General features: G+C 40.6%; 3 protein-coding genes and 1 long non-coding RNA gene across 14 annotated transcripts in view; 1 reads left to right on the forward strand and 3 right to left on the reverse strand.

Moving 5' to 3' along the window:
• Positions 1–5,483, reverse strand: PSMA4 (proteasome 20S subunit alpha 4). 4 transcript variants are annotated; one of them, XM_084531838.1, is made up of 9 exons: positions 5,460–5,483; positions 5,035–5,079; positions 4,896–4,938; positions 3,945–4,107; positions 2,519–2,596; positions 2,211–2,299; positions 1,213–1,343; positions 895–1,018; positions 1–412 (listed from the first exon to the last, which is right to left on the reverse strand). In XM_084531838.1, exons 2-9 carry the CDS (start codon positions 5,035–5,037, stop codon positions 258–260), a joined length of 786 nt encoding a protein of 261 aa, XP_084387964.1. In that variant the 5' UTR covers positions 5,038–5,079; positions 5,460–5,483; the 3' UTR covers positions 1–257. The 4 variants fall into 4 exon arrangements, with proteins under 4 accessions (XP_084387964.1, XP_084387963.1, XP_084387962.1 ...); XM_084531837.1 differs by having other exon boundaries at positions 5,366–5,460; XM_084531836.1 differs by lacking the exons at positions 5,035–5,079; positions 5,460–5,483 and having other exon boundaries at positions 4,728–4,938.
• Positions 3,975–11,777, reverse strand: HYKK (hydroxylysine kinase). 6 transcript variants are annotated; one of them, XR_014696705.1, is made up of 8 exons: positions 11,634–11,777; positions 10,250–10,602; positions 9,451–9,605; positions 6,776–6,959; positions 5,647–6,111; positions 5,035–5,079; positions 4,896–4,938; positions 3,975–4,107 (listed from the first exon to the last, which is right to left on the reverse strand). XR_014696705.1 is itself a non-coding variant. In XM_084531835.1 (7 exons), exons 1-5 carry the CDS (start codon positions 11,651–11,653, stop codon positions 5,648–5,650), a joined length of 1,176 nt encoding a protein of 391 aa, XP_084387961.1. In that variant the 5' UTR covers positions 11,654–11,777; the 3' UTR covers positions 4,603–4,938; positions 5,035–5,079; position 5,647. The 6 variants fall into 6 exon arrangements, 1 of the variants encoding a protein (XP_084387961.1); XR_014696706.1 differs by lacking the exon at positions 3,975–4,107 and having other exon boundaries at positions 4,603–4,938; positions 5,615–6,111; positions 11,634–11,776; XR_014696707.1 differs by lacking the exons at positions 3,975–4,107; positions 11,634–11,777 and adding an exon at positions 10,918–11,542 and having other exon boundaries at positions 4,603–4,938; positions 5,615–6,111.
• On the forward strand, positions 10,315–22,007 carry LOC311442532. Of its 2 annotated transcripts, none has more exons than XR_014696712.1 (2): positions 10,315–10,989; positions 21,563–22,007. It is a non-coding gene; the product is annotated as an uncharacterized lncRNA (long non-coding RNA). The 2 variants fall into 2 exon arrangements; XR_014696713.1 differs by lacking the exon at positions 10,315–10,989 and adding an exon at positions 11,915–13,085 and having other exon boundaries at positions 21,563–21,859.
• Positions 16,559–27,705, reverse strand: part of IREB2 (iron responsive element binding protein 2) — a 22,902-nt gene continuing 11,755 nt past the window's right edge. For both annotated transcript variants that reach the window (XM_084531832.1, XM_084531833.1), the window contains exons 9-22: positions 26,939–27,110; positions 25,618–25,718; positions 24,934–25,050; positions 23,634–23,793; positions 22,661–22,796; positions 21,875–21,959; positions 21,143–21,299; positions 20,734–20,858; positions 20,366–20,470; positions 19,951–20,093; positions 18,691–18,838; positions 18,481–18,603; positions 17,613–17,798; positions 16,559–16,971 (exon numbers count right to left, since the gene is read on the reverse strand). In XM_084531832.1, the coding sequence (XP_084387958.1) occupies positions 16,861–16,971; positions 17,613–17,798; positions 18,481–18,603; positions 18,691–18,838; positions 19,951–20,093; positions 20,366–20,470; positions 20,734–20,858; positions 21,143–21,299; positions 21,875–21,959; positions 22,661–22,796; positions 23,634–23,793; positions 24,934–25,050; positions 25,618–25,718; positions 26,939–27,110 (1,869 nt within the window). In that variant the 3' untranslated portion in view covers positions 16,559–16,860. The remainder of the gene's footprint in view (positions 16,972–17,612; positions 17,799–18,480; positions 18,604–18,690; positions 18,839–19,950; positions 20,094–20,365; positions 20,471–20,733; positions 20,859–21,142; positions 21,300–21,874; positions 21,960–22,660; positions 22,797–23,633; positions 23,794–24,933; positions 25,051–25,617; positions 25,719–26,938; positions 27,111–27,705) is intronic.

A 27,705-nucleotide genomic window follows, 5' to 3' on the forward strand; every position in this document is an offset into this window, starting at 1 on the left:
TATTCTTCTTAAATTTTATTCCATAATAAAAAATAGAAGATGAAAGAAAGAGTGTTCGAGAATTAAAGCAATTATTGGTCAATATAAGGAGCGGAAAATCAATTATCTGAATGATGATTAAGGACCTGGTTCAGCAAAAGTAATTCTGGTTTCATACAAATTCATGGCGTATTTGTAGGCTGCTACAAAACAGAAATCCAGATTATCTTTTACTGAAGCAGGTCCTGTATTATCTACAGAATATTTGATTTCATATTCTATTTATCCTTCTCTTTTTGTTCTTTTTCCTTCTTTTCACGTTCAGCTTTTGCTTCCTCCTCCTCATGTTGTTTTATCAACTGCTCCACCTCCTTCTGCTTCAGAACCCTTATTACTGTCTTTCCGTTCTCTCTGGTCAGTGTTGCAATTTCAACTGAAACATATGGAACAGACAGCGGCATTACATTTTGTCCTTTTGAAAGAGCAATCATTAGACGGGTTAAGATTTGTTACAACTGGCAGCGAAGCAGAAGGTTCTTGTCCTGCCTCCACCTAATCAACAAAGCCTGGATGGTGAGCCAGGTGGCAGCAGTCTTCTTCTGCAGCAGCACACCCAATACCTCTCCAGTGATTTTTCCACCAGACACGTAGCCACTTCTGCTAATGCACCCATGTGGCCTAGCTACAGTCCCTGAATTGTGGTCTAGGAGCTAACCACAGTGGATCATCCTTAACCAAGTCATAGGTATGCCTCTCAGCAAGGTTAACAAGGATTGCTGCTATATTGTTGAAGATTTTTTACGTGAGCACTAAAAATCCAGTAAGCCACATGTGGAATATAGACATTTACAATTTTTTATTTATTTATTTATTTTTTAAGGAAAGAGCATTATCCCAAATTGGAGAACTGCTTACCTTTCTCTGCAGAGAGTTTGCTAACATCCATGGTCTTGTTTAGAACCTTAATGGCTAACGCAAGCGCAGTCTTTAAGGTCATTTCCCCTTCTTTGTAGTCTTGTTTTAGCATTGACACAGCTGCCTATAAATTCCACAGAAATTAAAATGGTATCATCGGACAATGAACCAAAAAAGGTTTTGATATTATCGGCAAAAAACAAGTAATTGTGTTTGTACAGTTATCCATTTCTGCTCTGTACTCATGACCAACAATTCAATTTAATTAGTACAATGCAACTTACGTACTTTTGGGGAGAGGAAAAGCACAGAACTTACAGCACTATTATTCCCAATGCATGTGGCTTTCCATCCTCCATAATTTCCACTAGGATCACTTTGATACAGCTGAAATCCATAGTGCTTATCCCAGCCAATGTACAGCAGTGAAACACCAAAAGGACGTTTTCCTGTTGGAAAGAAGGCCATTAGTAACCTAAATTTAGTAACAAGACTGGTCACAATTATTTTCTTTGATTTCCTTTGTCAAACCCTTTCCTATGAACTGGGATTTAACAGACTGTTCTGCACTTCTGCTACTTGAGATAAGCACTACAGCATTATTTCTTTCTAAGTGAAGGGGGGAGGGAATAGCAGAGGTTTATTTCATTTAACCCCAATAAGCAGCTCATCTCCATCTCCACGAATTGGAATTTATCATCTCTGAACTTTAAATCAGAATTCAGCACTTAAAGTGCGTAGTTAAAGCATTTAACTTATAAGAGTCAAAAGGCAAATATATTAAAGGTCATTCTTCCACATTACATATACATAAAACACCATTATAGTCAGTTCACTTTCTAAGGAACACTCCTTACAGTGCCATTTTCTAACATGTTCCTCAATCCACCAAAATACTTTTTTCTTTCATTATTAATGTTTTACAATATTAATACCCTGCTATATGTAGCAGAAAAAAAACATATTTGCTATTCATTACAATGGAGAGACCAAAACTTTTAAAAGGCTACACAGCAAACAATTTTCTGTTGGTCTTTTGGATGGCATTCACTAAACTCAAGAGCGCTCAAAGCGCTGGGCCTGAACCTCAGCCATCAGTTTCTCTGTGACTAAAGAGTAGCATCTTCAATAGCAAATCAAGTTTGTTACTAATTATGACTGCCTGTTCCCCTCCTAAATTTGGCTACAGTTCTTCTCGCTTTAACTTGTTACAGCAGAATTCGGTAGAACTGTCCAGAGACTCAGACGCTTCAAATTACATAACAGAATCTTTCTTTAGACATTTAAAAGCACTATGGTTCCTCACACTTCCTTACCTCCAAACTGGGTGTAGGCCTGCTTGATATCACACAGCGCGGTTACCAGCTGCTCACAAGGAATGGGCTCCTGATACTGTAACAAATACCTAGTATCAAAGACAAAAGAGTTCTCAAAAATTTTGTTAACACTATCCTGGTACATTTGACATTTAGCAAGCTCCTGCCTTAAAGCCTCTCCAATCTAGCTGTTTTAGTTCAATCAATCTTAATTCTACTGAGCGCGTGTTCATTTTGCTTTAATACATAGACAGAACTGAATCTGGCACCGCAGGCAAGTAAAATCACGTAACTATCAGCAAACCTACCTCTGGGCAATCAGTCGCAGTTCATTTGTCAGAACATTGGCATCGGAAGTTATTCCTGCAACACTGCAAGCCATATCCCTGCAAGAGAAGCACACAAATGAACTGGATTCCTATCAGTCTCCAAGAAATACTCCTGTCTTCACGCAGTAGCTCAAGCAGATTACCTGCTGTTGGGCTTCTCTGATCAAAACTACACAGCTGCCACGTGCAACAGATTGCTGAGCTCCGGCATTTAGAGTACATGTATGTTGAAAGTATAACAGTTTTGGCAGGAGGAGAAAAGTTTTGGCAGGACAGCAGAAAGCAAGCAGCTCAGCTACTCATACAGTTCTGAGGACTATGCCAGAGACGATTAACCATGTTGACAAGATCCTGAGGATCTTCACAAGAGCCACTAGCTACATGCAAGTACCTATTCTGGGCACCACCTGACACAGACAGCACACCAGAATACTAAAGGAGCCGTACAGCTTCTGTGACAGCCTTCAGTGGGATTCACCAATCACACATTGCATTCATATAAACGTGAATTAGAGATATTGATGATTTCAAAAGTCACTATTAACTGCTTTAGCTGAAAATTAATCTTCATTTCCAGCAACATATAGTTTGCGTCCTTGACTGTTTCTTAATTAACACCTCTTATCTCATTCTTAATTGTCTTAATTTTTTTTTGCCAAATCTGATACTGCTGTAGAATTTTCACTACCAGACAATAATCCACATTCTTCTGAAAAGTTCTTAATTTTGCTAAGAAGATGGAAGAGCCGGCCTAGGCAACCAATCCACTGCACTTACTATACTGCCACGTCCTCAAAAATCCAATACCTCCTACAATTCCAGCTGCTTCCAAAATAAATCTGAATGGGAAATCAACAGATGAAAACCTGTTTGTGTTTCATATGCACGATACAACAAGGCTGAAGCTCCATGACAGGTTAAACTTTTATAGAGCTAGAAGGTCACAATAGTGACATACATCATCTCTGCTACAGCTGCGGCAGAGAAAGCTAAGGCGCATTTTACCTGATTTGTCTTACTCTCTTTGATTAATACAAGGTGAAAAAAAAGATGTAAAAGAGGATGTTGAGCTGACGCAGCACAGTGATTTGTGGATTATCTATTACCCATCCACCCCTTGCTATTTTGTAACCTGAGAACTCTCAGTTTAAGAGATGTAACAACATTATGGTGTATGGAAAGTAACAAGAAACAGGCTATTCCTCCTAGAAAATTCTCTTTAGAGATAAAAACACAGTGCTCCTTTAAAACAATCAATGAATGCAGTAACGATGAAGTAGTCACACGCAACTGTAGCACTGAACAAAACAAAGACAAACATTTCAAATAAATCCAAGCTCAATGCTAAAATGTCTGAAGAGTTAGCGGTAACATCAGTGAACATCTGGTCATCGTTTCAACTTACTCATTAAGTTTGTATATTTTCTCTGAAAAAAAAACTTCATCGAGGAGCTTGTGAATGTTGCGTCTCTCTGCAGCTAGCAGAACGCCGTCGTTTGCTAGAATCCCCAAGCAAGTACCCGCATGTCCGATTGCTTCCATCGCATACTCGACCTGATACAATCGGCCTAGGAAACAATTTAAATTATAATAGCCATAAAATAGCACTGAATGAGACCAAATATGCAAAAAGGTGATTTAAATATGCAAGAATATGAGAGGTGCTTGGTGTGCAAATTAGGATTATTTCTTCAGTCTATCACCAGTCACTAGCAGATTAATTTTTTTTGAAATATAGGAAGGAGTCAGAAGAGAGAAAAAACACAAATCTGAAAAGGCAATTTTGGGCAGAGTCAGTGTGGAAAAAAATAATTTACTAAGCAGAAAAAAATAGAGAACTCTCTGAAACAGCAGAACAAGACAAAATGAGTTTTAACTGAAAAAAAAAATATATAGTAGATTTTGTATCAATCACTTCTACAAAACATGGAAAAAATGATTTGCAAGTGCTTGCTTCAGCACGTAAAAGAATAATAGGGAGATGCGATCACACCAGCAGGATGCTATGCATGTTCTAGGGGCTAGGGGGCAAAGCAGTAACAAAACCCATCCACACTCAAACAAAAGATGAACGGTAAAGATTTATTTGAATTATTTAAAAAAGATGCATCAGTGGTATTTGGTGGAAATGTACGCACATTACTGCTTGAATCAGAACAGGAAAGAATTTAAAGCCTCCACTTTTGACCTTTGGAGTCCATACAGAACCGGGCACTACTCCGGGCGGGTAACTGTGATTCCTGCATCTCGTGTGGGCAGAAACGCGGGGAAGCGGCGCTTAACTGCGTGACACCTGGTTCCGAGCAGCGGGTTAAAACAATTACGGCTCATTGGAAAAAGCGCGGTTAACGAGTACCTTCTGGAGAGAATATGGTAGTTCTGGAGTCGTATCTTCGAGACTGCAAGAAGCAACAAACAGCCCGTCACAGCCCGGCACCGCCCGCCCCACCAGGCCGCGCCGTGGGGACGCGCCGCCGCGCGGGGCCGCCACTCACCATGGTGCCGGCGCGGAGCTGCGGGCGGGCGGGCGGCGAGCGGGCCTGCAAGGAAAACGGCGAGGAGCGGGAGCGTTACCGGGGCAGCGGCACCGGGCCCAACCCCGATCCCAATCCCAATCCCGATCCCAATCCCAATCCCGATCCCAATCCCAATCCCGATCCCGATCCCTTTCCCTTTCCCTTTCCCGGCCCTCCCCACCCCTCCCGCCCGCAGTGCGGAGTCATCGCCGCCGCCCCCCCCGCCGGAGGACGAAGGCCCCGCGCGCTCCCCCCGCGGCTCAGGGCCGCCCCCCGGGGCCGCCCCCGTCACGGCGCCCCCCGCACTCACTGCGGGCCCACTGCGGGCCGGCCGGGCCCGGGGGGGGGGGGGAGTCGGGGCCCTGCCGGCGGGGAAGGCCCGGGCGCGACGGCCGCTCCCGCACCTTCACCGCAGCGTCGGAAATGGCCGCCGCGCATGCGCGCTGCCGCCGCCCGCCCGAGGGCGGGGCCCGCCCTGAGGGGCCGTAACGGCCGCCCCCGCGCCGCCTCACGGAGCCCGCCCTCAGCCCGCGGCCCCCTCAGCTCAGCGGCCGCGCACCTGCGGCACGGCGGGGCCGGGGGCGCCCCCACCTCAGTCGGCGTCCCCCCGGGGCCCGTAGGCGCGGGCGGTGTCAAACCAGAGCTGCTCGACGGCGGCCTGGCCCGCCTCGGCCATCCGCGCCAGGTGCCGCCAGCCGGTGCGCGCCGTGACCAGCAGGTAGTCGCGGTTCTGCGGGTAGGCCAGCGCCGTGTGGGCCGCGATGACGAGGGACTGCGCGAAGCGGCCGCACACCAGGAGGAAGAGGGCGCCCCGCTCCGCCGCCGTCAGCGGCACCACGCGCTCAAAGCCGGCCAGGACGTGGCCCCCGACCCGCAGCGGGTCCGCGCTCTCGATCATGGCGTACATCATGGCTATCGCCACCTCAAACACGTAGTAGCCGTAGCTCATGTCGCTGAAGTCCAGGATGCCGGACACCCTGTACTGAGGAGGCCCCTGGGAGGGAGAGGTGCAGTCCACCAGAATATTGTGGTCATTGAGATCTCCGTGATTGATACCTGAACACAGAAGAAACAAATAATACTAAATAATTATTAATCGGCACGTTTTTTTTTCCAGTTTCTCAAAGCAACAGCTGTGAAAAGATGCACAGAGGCTGCAATTAACACTCCACTACAAAACCAGACGAGTGTCCCCTGCACTGTGTGCTAGCATCAACAGCCTTGCTGCTCCCTAGGAAATACAAAGGGCCTAGAAACTCCACTAACTGGTGGCCAGACAGCAAGGGAGAGGTACAAGGTCTGATTCTACTCTGGTAACACCTGTTTTATGCTAGAATAGCAGAGTTGTCAAACTATCAAATTGTCAAGTTACCACAATATCATTGTGAGTTGAATTTAGAAAAATATTAAACATTTACTTAGACCTTTATGAAAGGAGGTAGTGTACTCCATATATTCTTAAGCTAATGAAACAGCATGAAAGTCATGACCTTAACTGAAACAACCTCAGCAGATAGGTGAAGAACTGAACCTGACTTTACCAGTACTGCACAGCACGCTCCCCTGGCAAGTTCTGCACTGCAGAATTCAGCACAGTATTTCCACGTGTGCTATGGATAAAGGAGGCTTCTTTTGCCTTTTTTTTTCCTTCTCCATGAACCCTCAGTAAGAAACCTCAGTGTCTCAGTTCAACATAATTTGCTGAGAATAAAATACTCACAGGCTCGAAAACTGCTTAGTTTGGGTATGACTTTCTCTTTAAATTGCTCAATAACTTGTTCCACAACTTCACGATACTGGTTCTGGCCCAGGGCATAAATGTACCGATCTAGAAGAGGGACGTTTGCCAGGTTCCAAATGAACTGGCCTCGGTGCAGACTTTTTACTGATGGATGATGGAATTTCTTTAGAAAAAGCACAAGAGAAAATAGGCCATAATTAAAAACCTGTTCCTGTGATTAAACACCTTGATTCAAAGCCCCTTTTAACAGGTTCCAAGCAAGACTTGCTGAAAAGCACCACACCACTGACCATTTATATCAACCAGCAAAAGAATAATCTGATGGATTATTTCAGACAAGCATCTTAATATCTACACAAAACATTTTTTCTCCCTATTCTTTAGGTACGTAAGTTATCTTAAGTCCTTTGTCGCTGAACTCATTTAAAATTGATGCTTTCTGCAATGTTTCTGCAAGTGATACTGACTTTCTAGCAGTTCTGAGGCCTTGCCAAGGCTGGAGCCGCACACGGGCAGAGTTTGGATTGTGCAGCTGAGCTGGCACTGCAAAAAGCTGCCAAAGGATTAGAGACACAAACTGTGCCAGCGTGTCAGAACAGTTACACAGATGCACTCTGTGCACTTAAAGGTGGCAGCTTTTGGGGTTGAGCCTTAGAACCCACTGGCACATGATAAATCCTGAAGACAGGACTTTACAGAGCTGCTGACAGGTTTATTCTTATGAAAATGTCTACAGGATCTGCAGTACACAAAGACCCCAACAAATTGACCCACGTGCAGTAGGCTATGCGCATCTCACTTGACTTGTTTGGAAAGGAAGTTCAGCCAAATTGGCTGTATATGACTTTGCCTTCATGCATCCAGGTACCCTAAATATTTTAAACAAACAGGATCTCTCTCTCTCTCTCTCACTAGAAGTAAAAAAAGGTGGTTTGGAAAGTGACCTTTTGGGAGGAAAAGCTTCTCTCTCACTGCACACCACTCTTATCCTTGAACCCTTTAACGCTCATTAAGGTACCTGCGAACCAGATTCTGCCACTGCACAGGGCACATATAAACACTTCCCATTACAGCTGCTGCCTTCCTCTTAAAAAGAAATTAATGTTTTGAATTAAGGCTATTACTTAAAGATAGCTAAATGATAGTTAAAACTAGAGCTATATGAAAATTTAAGGAGCAATACCAAGCCTAAAACTGCAGAGGGTCCCTAACCCTGTATAAAGCACCACACTGGTGCTATCTGGTGCCATCTGGTGAGCAACCACTGCAATTTCCCCAGCACAAGTCATACTCCAGCCAACTATGAGATACCAGATGCATGAAAGGTAATAAAAAGGCAGAGATCTCAATCTCATGAGGCCTCATCACTGTGAAGCCATCAACAGCCACTTTTTTTCCACTTAGGAAATGAAAGACGCATCCAGGCAAAAGAAGACACCAACAAGAGAAGGTGGAATTATTATTTTATGCGCAAAACAAAGCATGGGACATTCCTTTGCTATCCAACTGACCAAGCAATTAACTGGACAGAAAAGGCTGTATGTCCTGATCTGCCATGAGAAAATACAGTACCTTAGGTATTACTTTTGGTGTCAATGATACCTGGGAGTTTTGACAGTAACAACTGCAATTTGCTTTCTTTTAAATGACAAAACTTGGTAAATAATAACCCTTATGTTAAGGGCATGAGGAGCATTTCCCTTCAAAATTTGCACTCACATCTACTGCTTCCTACTGGGCAGGAGAAGTCACAGGCATTTTTTGAGACCAGCTGGTCTTTATAAATTATTTTAATCACATTATAAGAGCACGAGCAGAATTTTAAAAGCCAACAGTAAATTATCCTTCCCAATGGAAAAATGCTGCTGTAACTTAGGAATGCGGTTGGTAAAGCTAGCAATTCACATCGCATAATTGTCTGAAGCTGGTAGCCAGAACATGAGAAGGAAAGGTTAATGAAAGGCAATAAATAATTCAAGAGTTCTTTGATGTATCAAACAATCACTGGATGATTTATCAGCTTTATTATTCTGCATAGTTACAGAGTAAAGAAAGAACTTACTATGCATTCAGGTTATTTGACTGGAAGCAGAGAAACTGACAGAAGTGTCCCAAATCTCTCTTCACTAGCACAAGTGGCATTATAGAAAAGGAACCAACTGCTACCACTGCAATAACTGGTCATGGTTCTAATGACCAGGAGAGCAAGTCAAAATGAATTCAAATTAAAAGCTCACCCAGTTGTGAGCACCATTTTTTACAAAAATGCTTCAAAACAAGCTGTACGTGCTTTAGTTCAGGCAGTCTAGGATTCGGTCTTGTTATTTGCCAGACTTGAAATAGCTGACAGGTGAGCTTTGCAAAACAAAACAAAACAAAACAAAAAACTTACATCCCTGTTCAAGGTACAAAAATGCATTGCAAAAGGATCCCTGAGACTCTGTCATAAGCACGGGCTGGTTGTGTTACCTGGGGAAATGCTATAGTAACAGCCAGCTTCCCCAGTTACAGCATGGGGGCCGGCACCTGGAAGTTGAATTCAAGTCTGCATTCACCAACTTCACTTTTACAGTCAGGAAAGTTGACAGCAAACACAAGAAGAAACAGAGGAAAAATCTATTGAAGTTTGTCAAGCCTGAGCAACAAAAACTCACCTCTGTGAGAGCTTTATCCAAACTGGCAGCTAGTTTACCAATCTCATAGAAAATCTGAGGATTTGTAGCAAGTTTTGCAGCAACTTTTGCTACTGGTGTACCCGGCAGGTAAGTCAGCAGCCTGACCATGTACTTTTTGTTGTCAGGCTCGCTACCTAACAAGCAAGCAGAAATACAGTCACTTCAATACATGCTATTGAGCATTAGTTAACACAAGAGGCAAAATGGTTTCTCCCAGTGCAGGAGTCAGGTGTAGCTGAAAAAACAGATTTCATTCAAAGATCTTGTGCCATACCTCAAGCCCACACCTACTGACACTTGCAGCGCTGTTCTTACTCTGATCAAGGTTCTCTGGTGTCTCTCTCTATAGGTTTTTCTATATTATCACTCTGAATTAAACAGGCAGCTCAACCCTGATGTTCTCACCATGATATTCCTGCACCCCAAAGTAAGTATTTCATCAGGGAAGTTCTTGTTCAAAAGATAAAGGCGAGATGGATCAGGACCTACAGGCTTGAGAAAGTACCAGACCGCTACTGCAAGCACAGGAACCGCTAGAGGTGGAAGCTGAGCATGGAGTGCCTGGTGAAAACCACCGGCTCTCATGCAACTTGCTCCGGCTCGCTCACGTACGAGCAAGTAATCATCCAAGATTACTCCACATTCGCATCAGTGCAACAGAGCAGAATGCGGGCTGTCACTGATCCAAACCCTCTGCTGTATTGCAACAAGTGCGTCACAAAGCTACCACTGAGTTAAGGGTGATAACAGGGCAGTAAAGGTCCTTGTAATTGCTCACCTCTTGGCTCCAGAGACATGATGTTACCATCTTTTGTGAGGTAAGGTGTAGCTGAAGGAAAGCCTTCAGCACTGAGAAATATCATGGCCTGTGTCTGTGCTTCAATGAGGTCAGGCTCCTGGCTGTCTTCCGAATTGGTGATTTTAAGGACATATTCATCTGCACCTTCAGCCTCACCTTTGCTTCTTAAGACACGCACATGGAAATTCTGATCATCATAGCTGGGGAGAGGCCTGATCCAGGACACCTTTAATCCAAACACCCTGTCAACCAATTCTGTTGCTTCCTTTTCATCAAATGCTGGTTTGCTCAACGTCTGTGGCTGGCGCTCGCTTTCAGAAGACATCGTGTCTCTAGGAAAAAAAAAAGAGATGCTGGAAGACACAATCTGCATTCTGACATCGGAAGCAGCGGTTACTGTGACAAACTGCGTTCAGATAAGGGAGACGAGTGTGTTAAACAAGGAAAAAAACTAACGCGCTAAGCAAGTCCGCGTTTTTTATATCACAGCTCCTTGCCAACTGCTTTATCTGTTGCCCCCCAGAAGTAAGCCTCCCAAGTGAGCTGCACCCAATCTGTTCTCAGCAAGCAGACAGCACAGAATTGTTAACGATCAGCGCTTTTATCGGCTGCTTTCCAGTCGCAGCCTAACCCGGCGCATCGCTAACCAGGCACGAGTTCCCAAGGCACAGAGTTACTGATTTCCTAACCAGAGAGTTTTCGATTCGCAGCCGCGAAAGGTAAGCAAGACTTTGCGGATACTTGGCGGCAGAGCAGGCCTGCTCGCTCAGCCCGGCCACCACCAGCTCCAGCGCTCGGGGGCGCGGAGCGCACGGCGGAGTCTCGCCCGCTCCAGCCGCAGCTCTCGGCGCCCGCCCGGCTGCTGGAAGCGCCGAGCCGCAGCCTCCGCTCCGCGAAGCGAGCAGACGCCGGGGGGCTCAGCCCGGGGCCCTCTGGCCTGCCCCCGCTCCCCTCCCCGCGGGGCCGCCCGCAGCAGCGCCCCCGCCCCGGGGCAGCGCAGCCCCGCCGAGCACGGAGGCGCCGCCGCCGCCGCGCCTGCGCTGGAGCCGCCGGGCCGGGGCCGCGCCTCACGGGCTGCGGGTCGGGGGAGGCCCCGCGGGGCCCTGGGGCAGAGGGGCTGCCTCAGGCCGCCCCTCTGCTGAACCCTCAGCCAGGACACAGCTCCCAGGCACGAGGCCGTACGCCGCCCGGCTCCTGGGGTTGCTCTCGAGCAGCGCGGAAAGCTGCAGCTTCCTGTCAGAACCCGCAAACATTGTCCAAACGTGCCCCTTCTAGCCCCAGAAACAGGTCCACGTTCGTGTTTAAATCATTTTAGAAGTACACAAGATTTGGAAAAGTCGTGGCTTGACCTATAATCATTTACCTAAAACAAACTTGATCCATCAGCCGACTCTGACCTTTGGACTGCACCAGAACTCAGGCTGGCAACACTTGAGCGGTCTCAGAGAATTTTAAGACTTTGTTCCCGCTGACAAAGCTCACTTCCCCCACACATACACACCTTCAGTATAGAATCCTCCTCTGAATCCCTCCTGACAAAAACAAAGTTCAACAATCACAGCATTGGGAATCTGAAGAAAAGGCCAATATCCTAATGTTTTTAAGTAGATCAGTTTAAAAAGCTTGTCTCAGTAGTTCAGTGTTATGAATAAGGTTAAATACATTTGAGAATATTTTAATGCATTTAGGAATTCAGATGATAGAAACTTCTTCCAAGTAACAAAGACAAGGTCCTTTCTTTTTTCCTCCCACCCCATTTTAGAGCAGATGTTTCTACCGTTAAACATGAAGATACAACTCAATCCAAATTTAGTAATATTTATAAAAGGCAAGTAAACAGCGCTGGGTGCAAGTGGAGTCTATGCTCTACCATCACACACACACAAACATCAAACTTTCTAAATATATATAGAACATTGCTTTTACATATACATAAGAAACCTGAGTACGCCTATACATATGTGCAATCAGAAAAGGTATCAATTGAAACAACCATTTTTGATTAACAAACAATCCTTTAAGTCTATTACTATTAATGTCCATGAGTGGGGGAGCATAGTCGAGTTGGTAACCCTGGATGAAGTGCTCCCATATATTCCATGACATCATTATTTTTTCTCAGATCATCTAACAGTCTCCATTTGCCATTCCTTTTCTTGATTACAGACACCAGAACAGTATGTCTTGCTTTAAGTTGTTAAGCAATCAGCCTTCGGGCTTTATGTATTCCATTCTTCCCCGATCGAAGGGAAACAGACCCATCTCCTTTTCAGGCCCAATAGGGCCTGGGTCAAAAGGCACGTCCAGGTCAGCAGGGGGCGGAACAGCAAAGGCCTGCGATGGTTGTAGCGGCGGGGGGGCGATGGTGTAGCAGAAGTATCGGTGGACGAGCCCGCAGATCCCTCACCGTCTGGCAAACCACACGTGTCTGACTGTGGGCCCACACGGCTCTTTAAGGCCTCAGAGACTGCTGGCCAGGTGCCAAGCAATCCCACTGCAACCTTGTCGTTTTTAGTTGCAGAGTCCCACACCCTGACCTCAATTTAGTCCCATATTTCAGAATCATGAACTGTCTGATTGTTAATAAAGAGAATAAGCTGTAAGGTTAGCAGGACAGTCTTTGTTCTTATGATTCCCCATAATGCACAGCTGCTTTCCAGCAAGGGGCCTCCCCTTTCCTCCCAGCCCCATGAAATCACAAATGAGCTTTTTAAGATTAGAGGTGCTCTAGAAGACTGAAGGTTCTCTCTCAATTTCTGAGACAGAAGGGCAACAGAGATAACAGGAAAGCATTCTTGCTATGCTTGTGACTAAGGTACGTAATCAGAAGGTCCTCGCTCTCTCTGTAAACAATAACTACAGTGCCTTTTACAGTTAGTCCTGCCTTAGTCTCCAGACAGCAGGGCCAACATTTAAGACTGTTATGCATGCTTCTTGCCTGCCTGGTATTCTGGTGGAAAGCATGCTGCATTCATAAGGCAACCCCCAGGGTTAAAGCTGTACTTCAGCCTCTCCTACCATTATCTGTAAGAAAAAAAAAAAAATTACCATCTGCATTGGATACCAGTTTAATTGCCTCTTCTGAATGCAAGTCTTTGAGGACAGGCTCATGTCAGATAGCCCCAAGTCAACTTTGGAAAAACTTGTCACATACGTGAGCTCTACATGCCATAAATGTAACCTTAGTCAGCAGTCTGCTTTAATACATGGGTTGATCTACATTCTAAATTGAAGTAGATATTTACCTGAAGAAAAATAAGCAGATTATTCATTAGTCATTTGATTTAATAACCAGAGGGATATCTGGAGCTCAGCTGACAGAGGAAGCCTTCTTCTAAACTGATTAAGCATGCTTTGGAAAACCACGAGACACTCCTAAAGAGAAAACTACACTGATGCATGATACCCTTTTCCTTATTCACCCTGCACTTTCAGACTTAGTGTCATTTAAACTTTATTCTACATGATCTATTAAAAATAGATGGTAACTACAAGAACTGTGATACAATTTTCTTTATTAAAAATAATTTACAGCATCAGTAACATTTTATGCACAATTGTCATCAACTGAACTTCTTGTAAGATACAGCTATACAATACTTACTGAACTTAAAACTTATGACTGTTTTGTTGGCTTTAAACAGCAGACAGATTTGCAGTCACTTAAATATTATCAATATACATAATTTCATGTCCTTAAACTTCAGTGTAAAGTGTATAAACATCAACACTATCCCAAAGTTTTGTCATTTGGAGGGGGGGGAAGGGCACAGAGTAAATGTTTAGAAAAACTGTAATAGATTCTTCTCCAAATCAAACTGGAGACAGAATTCTAGGTTAAATACATCTAACACAGTCACTTCCTCAAAAAGGAGCACTTCCTCCTATGTTTTAAGATGCTATGAAGTCTGATTGAACAATGCTTTTTTGTGTGATCACAGCAATCCTCAGACTGTATTGTATACTGCCAGAAGGCAAACTTCACTGTTGCTCACAGGCTCCTAGCACTATGTTCAAAGTCAAATGTCCCTCCTTCACTGCTGAGCTATTGACCTGGACTTTGTTATGTTCACTGCTGCACATGGGGAGAAGGGACAGGCACGTTGCCATGGATAATCACACAAGGGTTCTTCACTGGCAGTTCACTACCACGCAAGAAGCAGGAGATGGCTACGCAAGCAGCACTGTCCCTCTCAGCACCTGCTACACTTCATACGTACAGATCCTAAGGGTAGGAATCAGTCTGCACAAGAGACTGAGATGCTATCAGCATAAGCCTCAAGGTTAACAGCATCTCTGCTTTGAGCTGTTGTTCATTGATGTTAAGGCATAGGAGTGCAGCAGATTTCAAGTAGTTGCTATGATAAATGAAGCCATCAAGTCTCTTAAAAGAGATGACTACTTTTATTGGTGACAATAACTCATGGATAAGTCACAGCCCTTGAAATTGCACATAACTTCACAATATTGGTTTACCTTAAAATGGCTTGGATCACTATCTCCGTCTGAAGCAATGAGTATTACTGCACTAGAGAGGGTGGGAGCTGCATCCCACTCAAGCATAAGCAGTTACAGAAAAAATTTTTCAAGAGTTTGGTAGCTGTATTTTCATTTATCATCTGCATGAGGCATCATTACCTGGCAGCTCTAAAGTCTTATTTGCTCCTCAATAATGAACATGCACTTTCTTCAATTAAGAATATATCCTTGAGCTGAAAAAGAAGTATTAGACGCTGTTATACAAGAAATAAGATCTTAACTCTTGATAAAATTAGCCAAAAGCATACCACAGAACACTCATTCAGCATTCAGTTGAATGAATACAGTATTCAAAAATGCATTGATTTAGTACCCACCAATGGTATGAGTCACTGGAATGTTGGTTGTTTTTTTCATTTCAACTAAAAGAAAAACAGCCAAATTAGTGAAGCATATAGAATTTCAAACCTTAAGGAATTTTGGCTAGTAAAATAAGAAGATATATCAGAATTATGCCAAAGAAATGGAACATAGCATTTGAACTGTCCAGAAATTATACTGTATTGATATAATTGTCAGGTTTTTTACTTTATATTTTTAGGCATGTCACACCTACACCATTCAAATCCTTAAATAGCATCTTATTCTGCAAGTCAGCTGGCTTAGCGTCTGGTTATAAATTTAAATAAAGCACATGTAGTAAAGCTAATGTACTCCTCTTACAAGTTTTGACATTTAAGACAATGTTTATCAAGAGCAAAAACCTAAAAGCAAAATCTCGACAAGTTATAGGCAAGTTATTGCAGCTTTGCCCTTCAAAAGAAGTTCTCTCTGCATAATAATAAGTGGTACTATGAAGCTGTTCAAGATATAGGAGCACAGAAATAGCTATCTTGAAGCTATCTGTAAAGACTCACTTGCACCGATTAGAAAAATCAATGATTATTGCAGTGATAAAAACAAACACGCTTATGCAGAAACTGTGCATCTTTCGTTAACATTATTAAACACAGTGGATTATTTTTTTTAATCACCAATACACTGATAATTACATTTATTGGAGTTGCAGTGGCTAAGAGCCAATTTGTTCGGTATCCAGAGATCTTCAGCTGGGGAATATGATACTTGTTCAGAAGAGCTGCAAACTAACAGCATATTAGAAAGCAGTAAAAGGCTGTATGGCTATCTCAGCTAGTTAACATTTGACAAGTAGAATTTATTAGATATATGCTGTGTTTATAGCAGAGGAATTTAAACAGTCATAATAAACTTTTTTAAAGGTTAAAATTCTAAAGGGAAGTACTTTGGGTAATGATATCAAACATTACAGTAAAAACCTGATGGCATAAAGGACAAACTGCACACCTTAAGGTAGACATGACAAATTGCAGCTTACCAAAAGGCCAGGGTGCTATATTTGATCAGCATGAACAAAATACATCGTGGGCATTTTCTTAAATGCAGAGATGTTGCCCATGCAAACTTCATATTTCCAGCACACAGTACTTCATGGTGTGAGCAGTTTAAAATCCGTAAGGGATATAATGCCATAAGGTAAATCATGATCTATCATACAGGACACCGTGCGCCTTGTGGACTGCCTTTTGCTCAGCCCATAATTTAAAGAGCAGATAATTCAAAACTGAAGATCTGTTCTAAGATTTTGATGCCAAAAAATGTCTGGCCTTTACCATTTCATACCATCTGCTACCCTTAAACCAACAAACAGCAGTACACAGATTTACAGGTGCAAAAACTAAGTGGAAACAACTGCAGAAAAACTTACATAATAATCTTCAGCACAATCAGTTTCGGATTTCGTGTAGTTTATTTACAAAATGGTCTCATAAAACATCCCCTCCATACTTACAGCTCTCTGCCACAACACACATGTTGATTTTAGCAATGTTTAATAGCACCATTAGAATATTATTTAAAATCAGGAAGGATCTTGTTGCAGTTACAATGATTCACAATCTTTTACATCCATGGACGAAGTAACTTTGAGCACACTAGGACTGTTTGCAGTTCCACAGTACAGATTCCTGGGTTCACACAAGGCATTTTCAGGATTACCAGTTAATGCAAGGTACCCATAGAGTCAGTAGTTACTATAAGAATCTTCGAGCCACAAAGTTTAGACTTCCACCATATTTGTATAAAGTTATCTCCACGTCGTTTTCAAACAAGGCAATCACGCTGAACACTTTTCCAGTGCTTGTCTTCAAAATAAAAACAAAGAGACCACAATCAAGAGTTTTCCTTTCACCTCCCCTTGCTTATTCTTAGTATTCTAACCCCAAGTTTTGTCTAACACAAGCAAATTCAATTTGATTATCTGTCACTGCAGAACAGAGACTTCTGGGAATAGAACGAAGCGTACTCTAGCAGCTTCCATCCAGTTGGGGACATGCTATATATTGTTACTACACTACCCATAACAACAAAGAGCCACTTCCTTAAAATGACAGATTATATTTACCATAAAGATCCTTTACACAGGATGGAAAGCTGAATCCTCCTCAAATAGTTTCACTCTTGTCTTTCAAAGAACCTGAATGAGCTAAGACTCAATTCTACCCTAACAAAGTGCCCATAAAGGGGGAAAGCAATGCTAAAAAATTAAAAATCAAGGATTTCAGGCTGCATAAGGAGTGCATAGAAGGAAGGCTTGTTACCTAATATGTTTATATGTACTTCGGTAAACTTCAATAACTAGGTCAAACTTTAGGCCAGAGTATCAGTTTACTTTCAAAGATCAAATACTCTTTCCTGCTCCAATCATCAGGACTGAAAGCACAGAAAGTAATTAATCATGAGCACGTTCAGTAAGAAATTAATTGAAAAAATACTGCAGAAATACCTTAATATCCAAAGTCATTCCAGGCGACAGCTCTGGAGGGAACAATATAGAAAACTGCTCTCTGCCAGTGAGACCCAAAGTATTTGGATTTTCCCCAGGAAGAAACTGAAGTGGAGCTATGCCTATTCCAATCAATTGGCTTTTATGGACCTTCTCGTAGCTTTCAGCCAGGACAGCTTTAACACCCTGCAAAAACACACAAAATTTAGTATTTCAGTACAGTAGTGAGTTAAAATTAAATACAAAAGCAAGCTTCAAATAATTTATGTAAAAAATCTTGCAATACAAGGTGAAGAAGAGTGCTTTGTACGAGTCCTGTATGTAGGTAACATCTTTTAGCTTTATAGCTAGCCAAAAGCAAATAAGCTGGAGCAGGCCTATACAGTATGAAACAGTTTTAGAATGAAGTGACGATGCTGTAGTTATCAGGGAGAAAGTCCCACATGCAATGTAGTTGCTTCTATTACTCCGGACTTGTGCAAGAATGACTAACTCCGAATATATTACGAATATTACAAGGAATTAGTCTATAATAGCTAGATGGTAAAATCCCTATAGAAACCAAACAGAGTCCAACACTAGATAAATATTCTACCTCAATGTCTGGAGTCTAGGATGCTAAGTTACATGTTTGTAAGCTACATGTTTATGAAATTCAGATTTACTCCTCTGACCAGTCACTCTTCCACAAAGGATCTTCTACAAAAGTTCTAGCAAAGAAATTACTTACATTTTTACAAACAAAATGTGGCATTATATTTGAGGTTGGAGACAGTTTCTAAACAAATTTATACCCAAAGCTATTTTTTCTTTTAAGGTACCAAAAAAACACCAAAAAACACAGCCGTCAAAAAACAACCAGCAGTACCAGTAGAAAAGGTCCTTTTGCCGCCCAGTCTCTTGAGCTACCTAGTCCATATTTCTTTCCTGCTAAAATAATTACAGGAACGCCTTCTTTCTGGTACAACTCTGCTGCTTCAAACACATCTAGCTGTGGAATAACAAAATGAAATAATTTGAGTGAGTTCTAAATTCGTATTACATTTTTTAAAGTATCTATAAAAACAAATATTTTTACCGTTTGTCCAGATGGAAAATGAATTGTTTTAGGAGCTGGTTTTCCTATGAACTTATTCAGAAGCTTGATATTTGCAAAGGTACCTCTTGTCATCACAGCATCATTACCTCTTCGAGCTCCATAAGAGTTGAATTCACGAGGTGTGAGTCTACAATAAAAACATTTAAAAGGGAATCAGTCATTTCAAAGATTACCTTATTTAGAACGATACTATGATTTTAAGTATCACAGCATCTCAAAAACATTAAGTTATCAGCACAAGAGGTAAAGACCTATTTATCTGACAAATGCAATTGTTTTAATTATGATACTATTATAATAATATAATGAACATGCAAATCATTGCGACATGAAAGCTGAAATTTTAAATGCATTTTCTGTAACTTCATTATCAAGTGTTACAAACAGTATGGTATTTAAAACAGGAGTTATCTTACAAAAAGCATGGTTACTTATCCTCTCACCTCTAACAGCATGTTTATCAATAAATATTGCACCAGAATGACAGCTTTACTCTTAAATCAAACCACCATCTTAGGAGCAAACATCCATTCTCTTTTAATACTACTCATTCAGACTGAATACAAGTTAAAAACAGAGTCCACACCACAGGGTACTATTTTGTCATGCTCCACTGATACTAATAATATATCTTCGCAATATAGTACAAAACAATTTCCAAAATACTCAATGGAGTTGTGACACTGAATAGATAAGCATCTCATTACATGGACTCTTCAGAATTTCAGAAGAGATGAAAGGCACCCAGTACTACCACTGCAAGATGCTGTTTGATGCAGAAATAAGCTAAAGCACCAAATTTACATTTGTAAGACAAGGCTTCACTTTCTCAAATGATACATGCTTCTCGAACTTCTGATCTGTTCTGCACATCTATCCGACTCTTCCTGAGGCTGATAACAGGAGTAGTCTCTAACCTCACATTCACATAAGATCACACTTTGTAAATTAAGAAGTCATTTTTGCTTTGACCTGTATTTGGCAGCAGGTGTTACCTTAACAGTTATAACAAGGAGCTCTTGCAGTAGGTCTCAGTTGTTTGATATAACGCTAGACAGGACCACGAGATAAGTGATTACTTATAAATCCCAGTAGCAATTACTATTTTGCTTAACCATGTACAATCTCTACTTGATGCAGATAGGTATTTATATTGACAAGCAACAATGATGATCAGTTATTTGACTTGTAAAGCAATCCTCTGATATAATCAGAGCTGTTTAATATGAAAAAACATACCCTTTGTTGGTCAGATACTTCGCAGCAGCACTACTCCTTGCAATGCTTCCAGCAGGGGATATGTGATCTGTAGTTACAGAATCTCCCAAATACAACAAGACATGGGCATTTTCAATTGCTTGTGGTGAAACTGGTTCTTTGGCCTAAAAGAGAAGGGGGAAATGTGATGAGGGGGAACTGAACAAGATGGATATCTCCCATTTTTCTTCTAAGAGCCTTTTAGAAATAACAGGCATCTGCAACATATGAAGAGAAAGCACAGGCTCCCCTCGTTCCAAACATACAAACAATATTTAGAAGACAAGTATTAGCGATGATCAAATTTGATACTTACACATCAAAGCTTTACTGGAACAGCTATTCCCTTACTTAAATCTAATGCATATAGTCTGGTGGGTAGATCCAATGTACTTACAAGTTTATCGAAAAAGGAAGGACATCTGATATAAGTAGATTTCAAATCCCAGGGAAATAAAGCTGACTCAGGCGCTTCCAGTGAATTCCATCGTTTGTTTCCCTTCTATATAAAAGTAACCAAAATGAACAGGAATTTGTTTACAGTCTTTTTGCATTCTGAAAGCAAAGACCTTTCGGTGATTTATTTTTTTTTTAAGTTATATGAAATAATATCAATAAGGTAACTTGTAGTATATAGGTAACCATATCAGTCAAATCCTCCTTTAGCATAATAGAAATAACTGACAATTCCAATCACATTCAACTGGAATATAAAACTATAATGAAATGCCCTCTAAGTTATTTAGAACAAAAGACCATTCTTACCTCCATTTTTTCTTTCAATTCCTTAAACATGGATGATATCACACACTCTTCCTCCACTGTGTGTAGCTCTTTTCGGGTGGGCCAAATATCTCGTAGGTAGATACTTTTGCCATTAAAGCCAGTGCCTGGGGACGGTTTTAAACAGAAAAGCAATTTTGAAGCAAAATACTTAGATTATTAATACACATTATATTAATATATGTACATACACTCAGCTCTTCAGAGACGAAGAATTTAAAAATCTTAGGAATTTAAGAAACAGTTAAGTGGATGTTTTGTTTTAGCTGCTAGCAACATCAAATGTAACTGTGCATTCTCTTCAAATATCCTGTTGTATTATGCTGAAATGCACAGGAGGAAACTTCTTCTAGATATGCATTAGAAATATGAGACATATGGAAATACTTACCCAAAGGCTCAGTCTCGAAGTCTATTCTAACAGTGCCTGCAATAGCATAAGCAACTACTAGCGGTGGAGAAGCAAGGTAGTTGGCACGGACACAGTCGCAGAGCCGTCCTTCAAAGTTCTTTGTTCCAGACAGCACTCCACAGGCAATTATATCACCCTGAAAGTCAGATCCAGATGTAACTTTTCAGGACTTCATAGTACTACAACAGCTTGTGTTATTTTTTTTGATGACTAAGATGTGCTTTTAGCATTCCACTTCAAAAAGATATCCTAATTCTTCAACACAAAGGCACTTTGTTCTCCAGTGCTACCCCTTCTCTTCCTCCTACCATCAAAAGGATTCTTCTCAACTCTCATGTGTCCTCCAGTCATTTCAGTGAACTCCTGTCTAATTTGTTACCTCTTCCTTCTATTTCACAGGAGAAAAGTGTTGCAGCTATTTGGACACCGCTGGTTCAAATCAATCCAGGACATAACTCCTAAAACTCCTTGCACATTACATTCTTCCTAAGGTTAGCTCCTATGTATTTATCTTACAGTTTGTATCTGTATGCTATGAAGACCACGTTACATTTATTTTACACACCAATCAATGGTCTCCCTCTGAAATGCAGAGGCTTGAGAATATTACTAAGTCCAAACCAAGAACAAAGTTTTCTTTATAGATTCCTGTATTTCTTAGTCATTCAACACTGTAACAAGTTCTGTATTCAACAAGCCTTGGACCTCTACCTGTTTTATTGCATTCCTGATGGCTTCTGGAAGGGGAGCAGTGTTTCCAACACAGGTTGAACACCCATAACCGACAACCTCAAACCTACAATAAAAAAAAAAAATCAAGAAGTACATTAAATCATTAAGAGCAGTTTGTTAGCAAAAAGCATTTTTTTTATTAGTCGTCCCTAAGAGGATTTTTCTTCCCCTTTATTAATTAGGCATTTTAGGAATTTAATGGCAGACATTGCATCTCATTGACACAAGAAAATTTTTGTAACCAATCAAGGTTAATCAAATAAAATACCTCAAAAGGTTTCAGTTCCTTAAATACTGGCAAAGCAAAGGCAGTTATGTTCCTCTTAGCACACAGCTGGGCACTATTAGAGAAATATGAACCTAATCTAACTATTATTTCTACAAAGTAACCAAAAGCATGCTAAACACCCCACGAAAGTATGAAAAGGCCAATTCAGGCTGAATATTAACAGACTGCCCTGAAGAATATACATCCAGCTTCCACTTTCAAAATACACGAACTAGTACATCCCAAGAAAGATACTCACACATATGCAGATTGTTACTGAAAGTCAGAGCTCAGCTACAGTAAAACTTTACACAATTCTAAGGTGGGAATAAAATTGAGTGAAACAACCCTAAATAAACACATAGCTAAAATGACAGACTAGCAAGCTTAAGACTTAGCCATCCCAAAGTGACTAGCAAGCATGGTTATCAACCTGTACAAGAACCCATGTGAACTATTTATCTGAAATTACAAATTGAACAGGAATCAAAACATACCCAAGCTTACTGAGGTATGGTAATACTCCACTTGAACTGAGGTAATGCGTAACCATTCCACTGCCTGGTGACAAACTTGTTCTTATGTAGGGCTTTACCACTAGGCCAGCTTCAACAGCTTTTTTGGCCAGAAGTCCTACAAGACAAAAAAAAAAAAAAAAAAAAAAAAAAAAAAGACAGTTTATGTTTTGTATACCCCTTAAAATAACATTTACACGATGCTAGCTTATTTAAACCAAGCATAAAAAAGGCCATGGGGACCTCCAATTTATTAAAGTAACTACTTGTCTGAATAAAGTTACTTTATTTGTAACAATATCATTCAGGTTTTATCTCTCATTCCTGCTCTGTAGATGTCCATTTTCTCTTCTATAACAAAAATATTTCCCATGTTCTAGCTGGCCATCAGTACAGCACTCTTCTACTGATAAAGGTCACACAGCTTCAAAGTGAAACTTGCCTTAGCCACAAGGGATCTTAAAGGAAACAAAGCAAGGCCTGAGAAGATGTAACCGTTCCAGGAAAATTACATGCATCTTATAAAGACATAACACATAGTACCTAACTGTTAAGGCACAGAGCAATTGTTCAGCAAACTGGATTTACCTTCCAGACTCTGCTGCTAAGCATGCAGTTCAAGCTATTACTATCTATGACAAAGCCCACCTTCTGCACCAACTTGTGTCAAAATGGGCATCTGCCTGAAGGTAGCACTAAACCTGGTTACCTGTTGAAATGCTACCAAATAGAAATATTTTTGAATTACTATTATTACAACTACTTTATGACAAATTTTGAGATCATACTACTGAAGAAAATCTCGCATTATCTAACCTCTTGAACATAGAATTTTAAGGCTAGAAGTGTACCATTTGAAACCTTCAAGTCATTACAGAAAACCTACGAAAATGAAGGTAAAGGCCGTGTAAACATGGGCACAACATTAAGATCAGGTTGCTACCAGACAACATACCTGCAGCAAGCATGACAGATGGATTGCAATTATTGGTACAGCTGATTACTGCAGCAATGACAATGCAGCCGTGAGATAGCTTGTATTCATTTCCTTCATACTGAACAGGTACAATGTCATTCTGTTTCTCAACTGCAATCTGAAACCCTTTAACACCAGTCTAGATAACAAAAATATGTTAGCAAATATTATATATTAATTATGACATTACAGCCTGACCAAGTGAACACCCATTTCAGACTAATAATCAGCTGTCCCATTAGGAACCCTTAGGTAGATTTTGGATCAGTTCACACACCTCACTTGCCATACATATAACAGTCTTATCCTTTCTTTGTAGATACATTAACTTTTCAACAATTGTGAACAAATGCCAGTCAAAGTATGGTTGATGTCACATATTTCTTGCTACGCACAAAAGAACAGTTCCTTAAGTTTCTTAGGAGTATATTAAGAATATATCTCATTTGATATAATGCTTGTTTCTGAATTAGATGCCTACTTAAGACTAATTTGAAAAGGATAACTAAATGCAAACTAGCTCCTCCAGCTCTGCAGCACCGTCATCCATAATCTGTTCTGATTTCTCTCCCCACCACAACTGATGATTCCATTTTATATACCTCATTACAAGCCAGAAATGCTAAAGCCAAAGAATTTTGATGGAACTTCTAAGTGGAAATGTTTCTGATCAAATATCGTTGCTAGCCCTTAACTTGAATGAGCAATATTAAAAGTGACCATGCATTTCTGTATTATCTACGTTCTTAGATGCTTATGCTTACTGCAAACCAAAAATACCAATTTAAGAGTGAAATAACTTCCTCTGACGTCAAATTACGCTGCAAGCAAAAAGTTCCGTGCTAAGTTAAGATGGATGAAACAGAATTTTAAAACCTAGACCACTAGGTAGCTTCAAATCTTCTAAGTCTTTCTGCATCTCCTTTAACACAAGATGGACTTCTTCCTCTTGTAATTCTGCTTAGGAAATTAAGTAAAATGCAGCTCTTTAAAAAAAGAAAAATTAAAACATTTCCCCGGCTTACACTATTCATTACTAAAGTTTCCCTCTGTATGGTATAAATCGTGAAAATAAGGATTTTTGAATATTATGTTCGTGATGAACATGCCTACAATTTACCAGCTTCTACCCTGGGGATGTTTGTCAAGCAAGAAAATAATATCTTTAGATTATCTGTTCACATAGTAATAACTAGGGCTCAGTAGGTGTGCAAGTAGTAAACAACATTTACTTGTGTGGATTATAGTACCTTTCGAAGAGTACATCTGTCGTACAAACCTTTTCATTTAAGCAGGCTTGGAAGTCACTTTTCATGTTATTAACAGCCACTCTATCTTGGGATCGCTTGGGGCCACTGACATATGGAATTATAGAACTTAAACTAATTTGCACTATCTGAAAAAGAAAGAAAAGAAGCATGCATTAATCAATCCCAGCTCCACGTTATTTAATACACTCCTTTGAGACACCCAGGACATGTTTTGTTTAAAATACCAGTGTTCTGAGACATTAAAACTCTAGCCTTCCATTTTCAAGATGGTTCACTGTACAAGGCTATCAATCACAAAATCATAGAAATCACAAAATCATAGCCCAGGTTAGAAGGAACCTCTGAGATCATCTGGTCCAACCTTTTGGGGTAAAAACATGTTGTCTAGCCAAACCTTAAAAGGTTCTTCTTCAAACTGCTTTAAACATTATCCCCTAACTTTCTACCATCCCTAAGACTTGCACAGTTACTTGGGAGTGACAGGAATTAAAATACGTACCTCTTCATTGGAATGAACATCATTTCCCCTTTCTCCTACCCCCACCCAAATTTTGCAAACATGCCCTGTTTAGAATTGTGAGTTAAATACAACTTCATTAAACCAATACAAGTTACAGCAGGAGATACATAAATCAGCCGCTGTTACTTGTTAGAGAAACAAACGAATAGAAAACAAATCATTTCAAGCGTACCTGGGAATACTCAGGTTCTCTGGAAGAACTCTCATCATTTCTAAATAACTTCACAGCTTTAAGATATGCTTCCATGACTTCAAGCTTGGCCTTGTCAAAACCTTAGTAAATACAAACATGAGAAAGTCAAATATATAAAAACAAAACACAGCTCTCAGAAATTGAGACTGTTTCAATCTAAAATTATCCCTAAACATCCAAAGTAGTCCTTTTTCCAAGGCACACCACTTCTGTATCACACCATCTAGGAGCTATCAAGAATGACATACGAATTAAAACACATTTTGTTTATTCTTTATTTGTTTTCAAATTAATTTAACTTTCCCTCTTAGATCAAGGAACAAAATAAGCTGTCTCGACACTAGCAATTGTAGCTCTACACTTACAGATTTTTCCCTTAAGTTCATTAATTTCTTCCCCTATTGAGACTTTAGATAGATCACGTGTTTAGTCAATAATATTCCATATTACTGACAATGACTAGAAAATCTGTTTTGTTTGATCTATGCTGACCAGACAAAGCGTATTTGGTATTAAAGATGTTCTAACTAGTACTTAAAAACAACAGACTTCAGTTTCAGAGAGGCTTACTAATGTCAATAAGCTTTTGCTGCTTGTTACCCTGTGGCTTTCTGCATTTGCTCTATGTTGATAAGGAATGGGCATCCTTCTACCTTAGCTTCAAATGTCACTGAAATAATGCTTTTCAGAGGAAAAAAAATCACTGTGAAAGTCAGAAACATGTTGTGGGTTTTTTGCTGTTTCACTTCTTAAGAAGTATTTTAGATGTTGATTTCGTAAGGATTCTACAGGTGGTTAAGGGATTAATTCCATATACAGATGTGCCTTCCAACCCAAGCCATTTTATGTTCCATATATTCTTGAAAATATAAATGAGAATTTTCTTATACTTTAAAGTTTACACATGCTTTCAAAAACAAGGATTCTGAAAGTCAAAAGAATAGTTCAGCAAAAACAACACAATGTTAATAAATTAGGTATCAGATAAATGAACCAGACTGGATGCAAACCTCAAGGACAAGTCAGTTTGCCATGCCCCAGTGTTCTATGTGCAAAAGTTACAGCCTCACTTAAATATGGGGAATACATGGAGACAAAATAAGCCATGAGATTCTACAGGATAGAAATTTTATCTTAGTATATCCCACAACACGGATCGTAATTGTATGGCAGGATTTTGTATGTTAAATCCAAGACAAAGAGTGGTCTTCTGCAGGGTTCTAAGTATGGAGCTTCCTGCAAGTGCATTAACACATCTGAAACTATTACTATGAACCAGTACCTGAAATTTCGTCTTTACCTGTATGCTTTAAGTGCTTCAATGTCACATTATCAACAGGGAAAAAGCTCAGAATAGCACCATATTCAGGACACATATTTGCTATTGTGGTTCGGTCTGCTACAGACAGCTGGGAAACACCACTCCCAAAGAACTCAACAAATTTTCCGGCAACATCAGCTTGCCTAAGATGCTGTTTAAAAGAACACACAACAACATTTGTTATCTCAAGAGATAATGTAAGCAATACTTCTTGCAACAGTATGCAATTAGCAAGTCATGATTGTCTGAAATAAAACAAAGTCCCACATATGCAAAAAAAAAAACAAACAACCTCCAAACCCCATTAAGATACTAAGTTCTCTAGACTGGAACTTGACATGATTACACACACCTCCATTTGCAGCAGATTTCTTCATATTTCTTAGTCAAGAACATACAGATGCTTCTCAAAGCACTATGCCAGAATATATTTTCAAAGCAATCAAAGTTCTTAAATGCTTTGACACTAGCTTTTCATTTACTAAATCTGGATAGTCTGCGCCACCCTGGCAAAACCCTGGCTTCAGAAAATACATTCTTCAGTCATACCAGATTATAACTATAGATTGGCCTTGTGTCTAGTAGGATTTTAGAAGAAAAAATGTATCCAGAAGAAGTTTGAGCTAGGGAAGAAGCCTACATGCTGTAAATAGAAGAAAAAAGGGAATTAAGGCTTCTCTGTGTTCCTCTGCACAGACTTTTTTTTTTTTTTAAGGACTTAGAAATAAGCCACTACAGAGAAAAAA

Source organism: Aythya ferina, assembly GCF_964211825.1.
Source record: "Aythya ferina genome assembly, chromosome: 11".
In the NCBI taxonomy this organism is placed as follows: domain Eukaryota; kingdom Metazoa; phylum Chordata; class Aves; order Anseriformes; family Anatidae; genus Aythya; species Aythya ferina.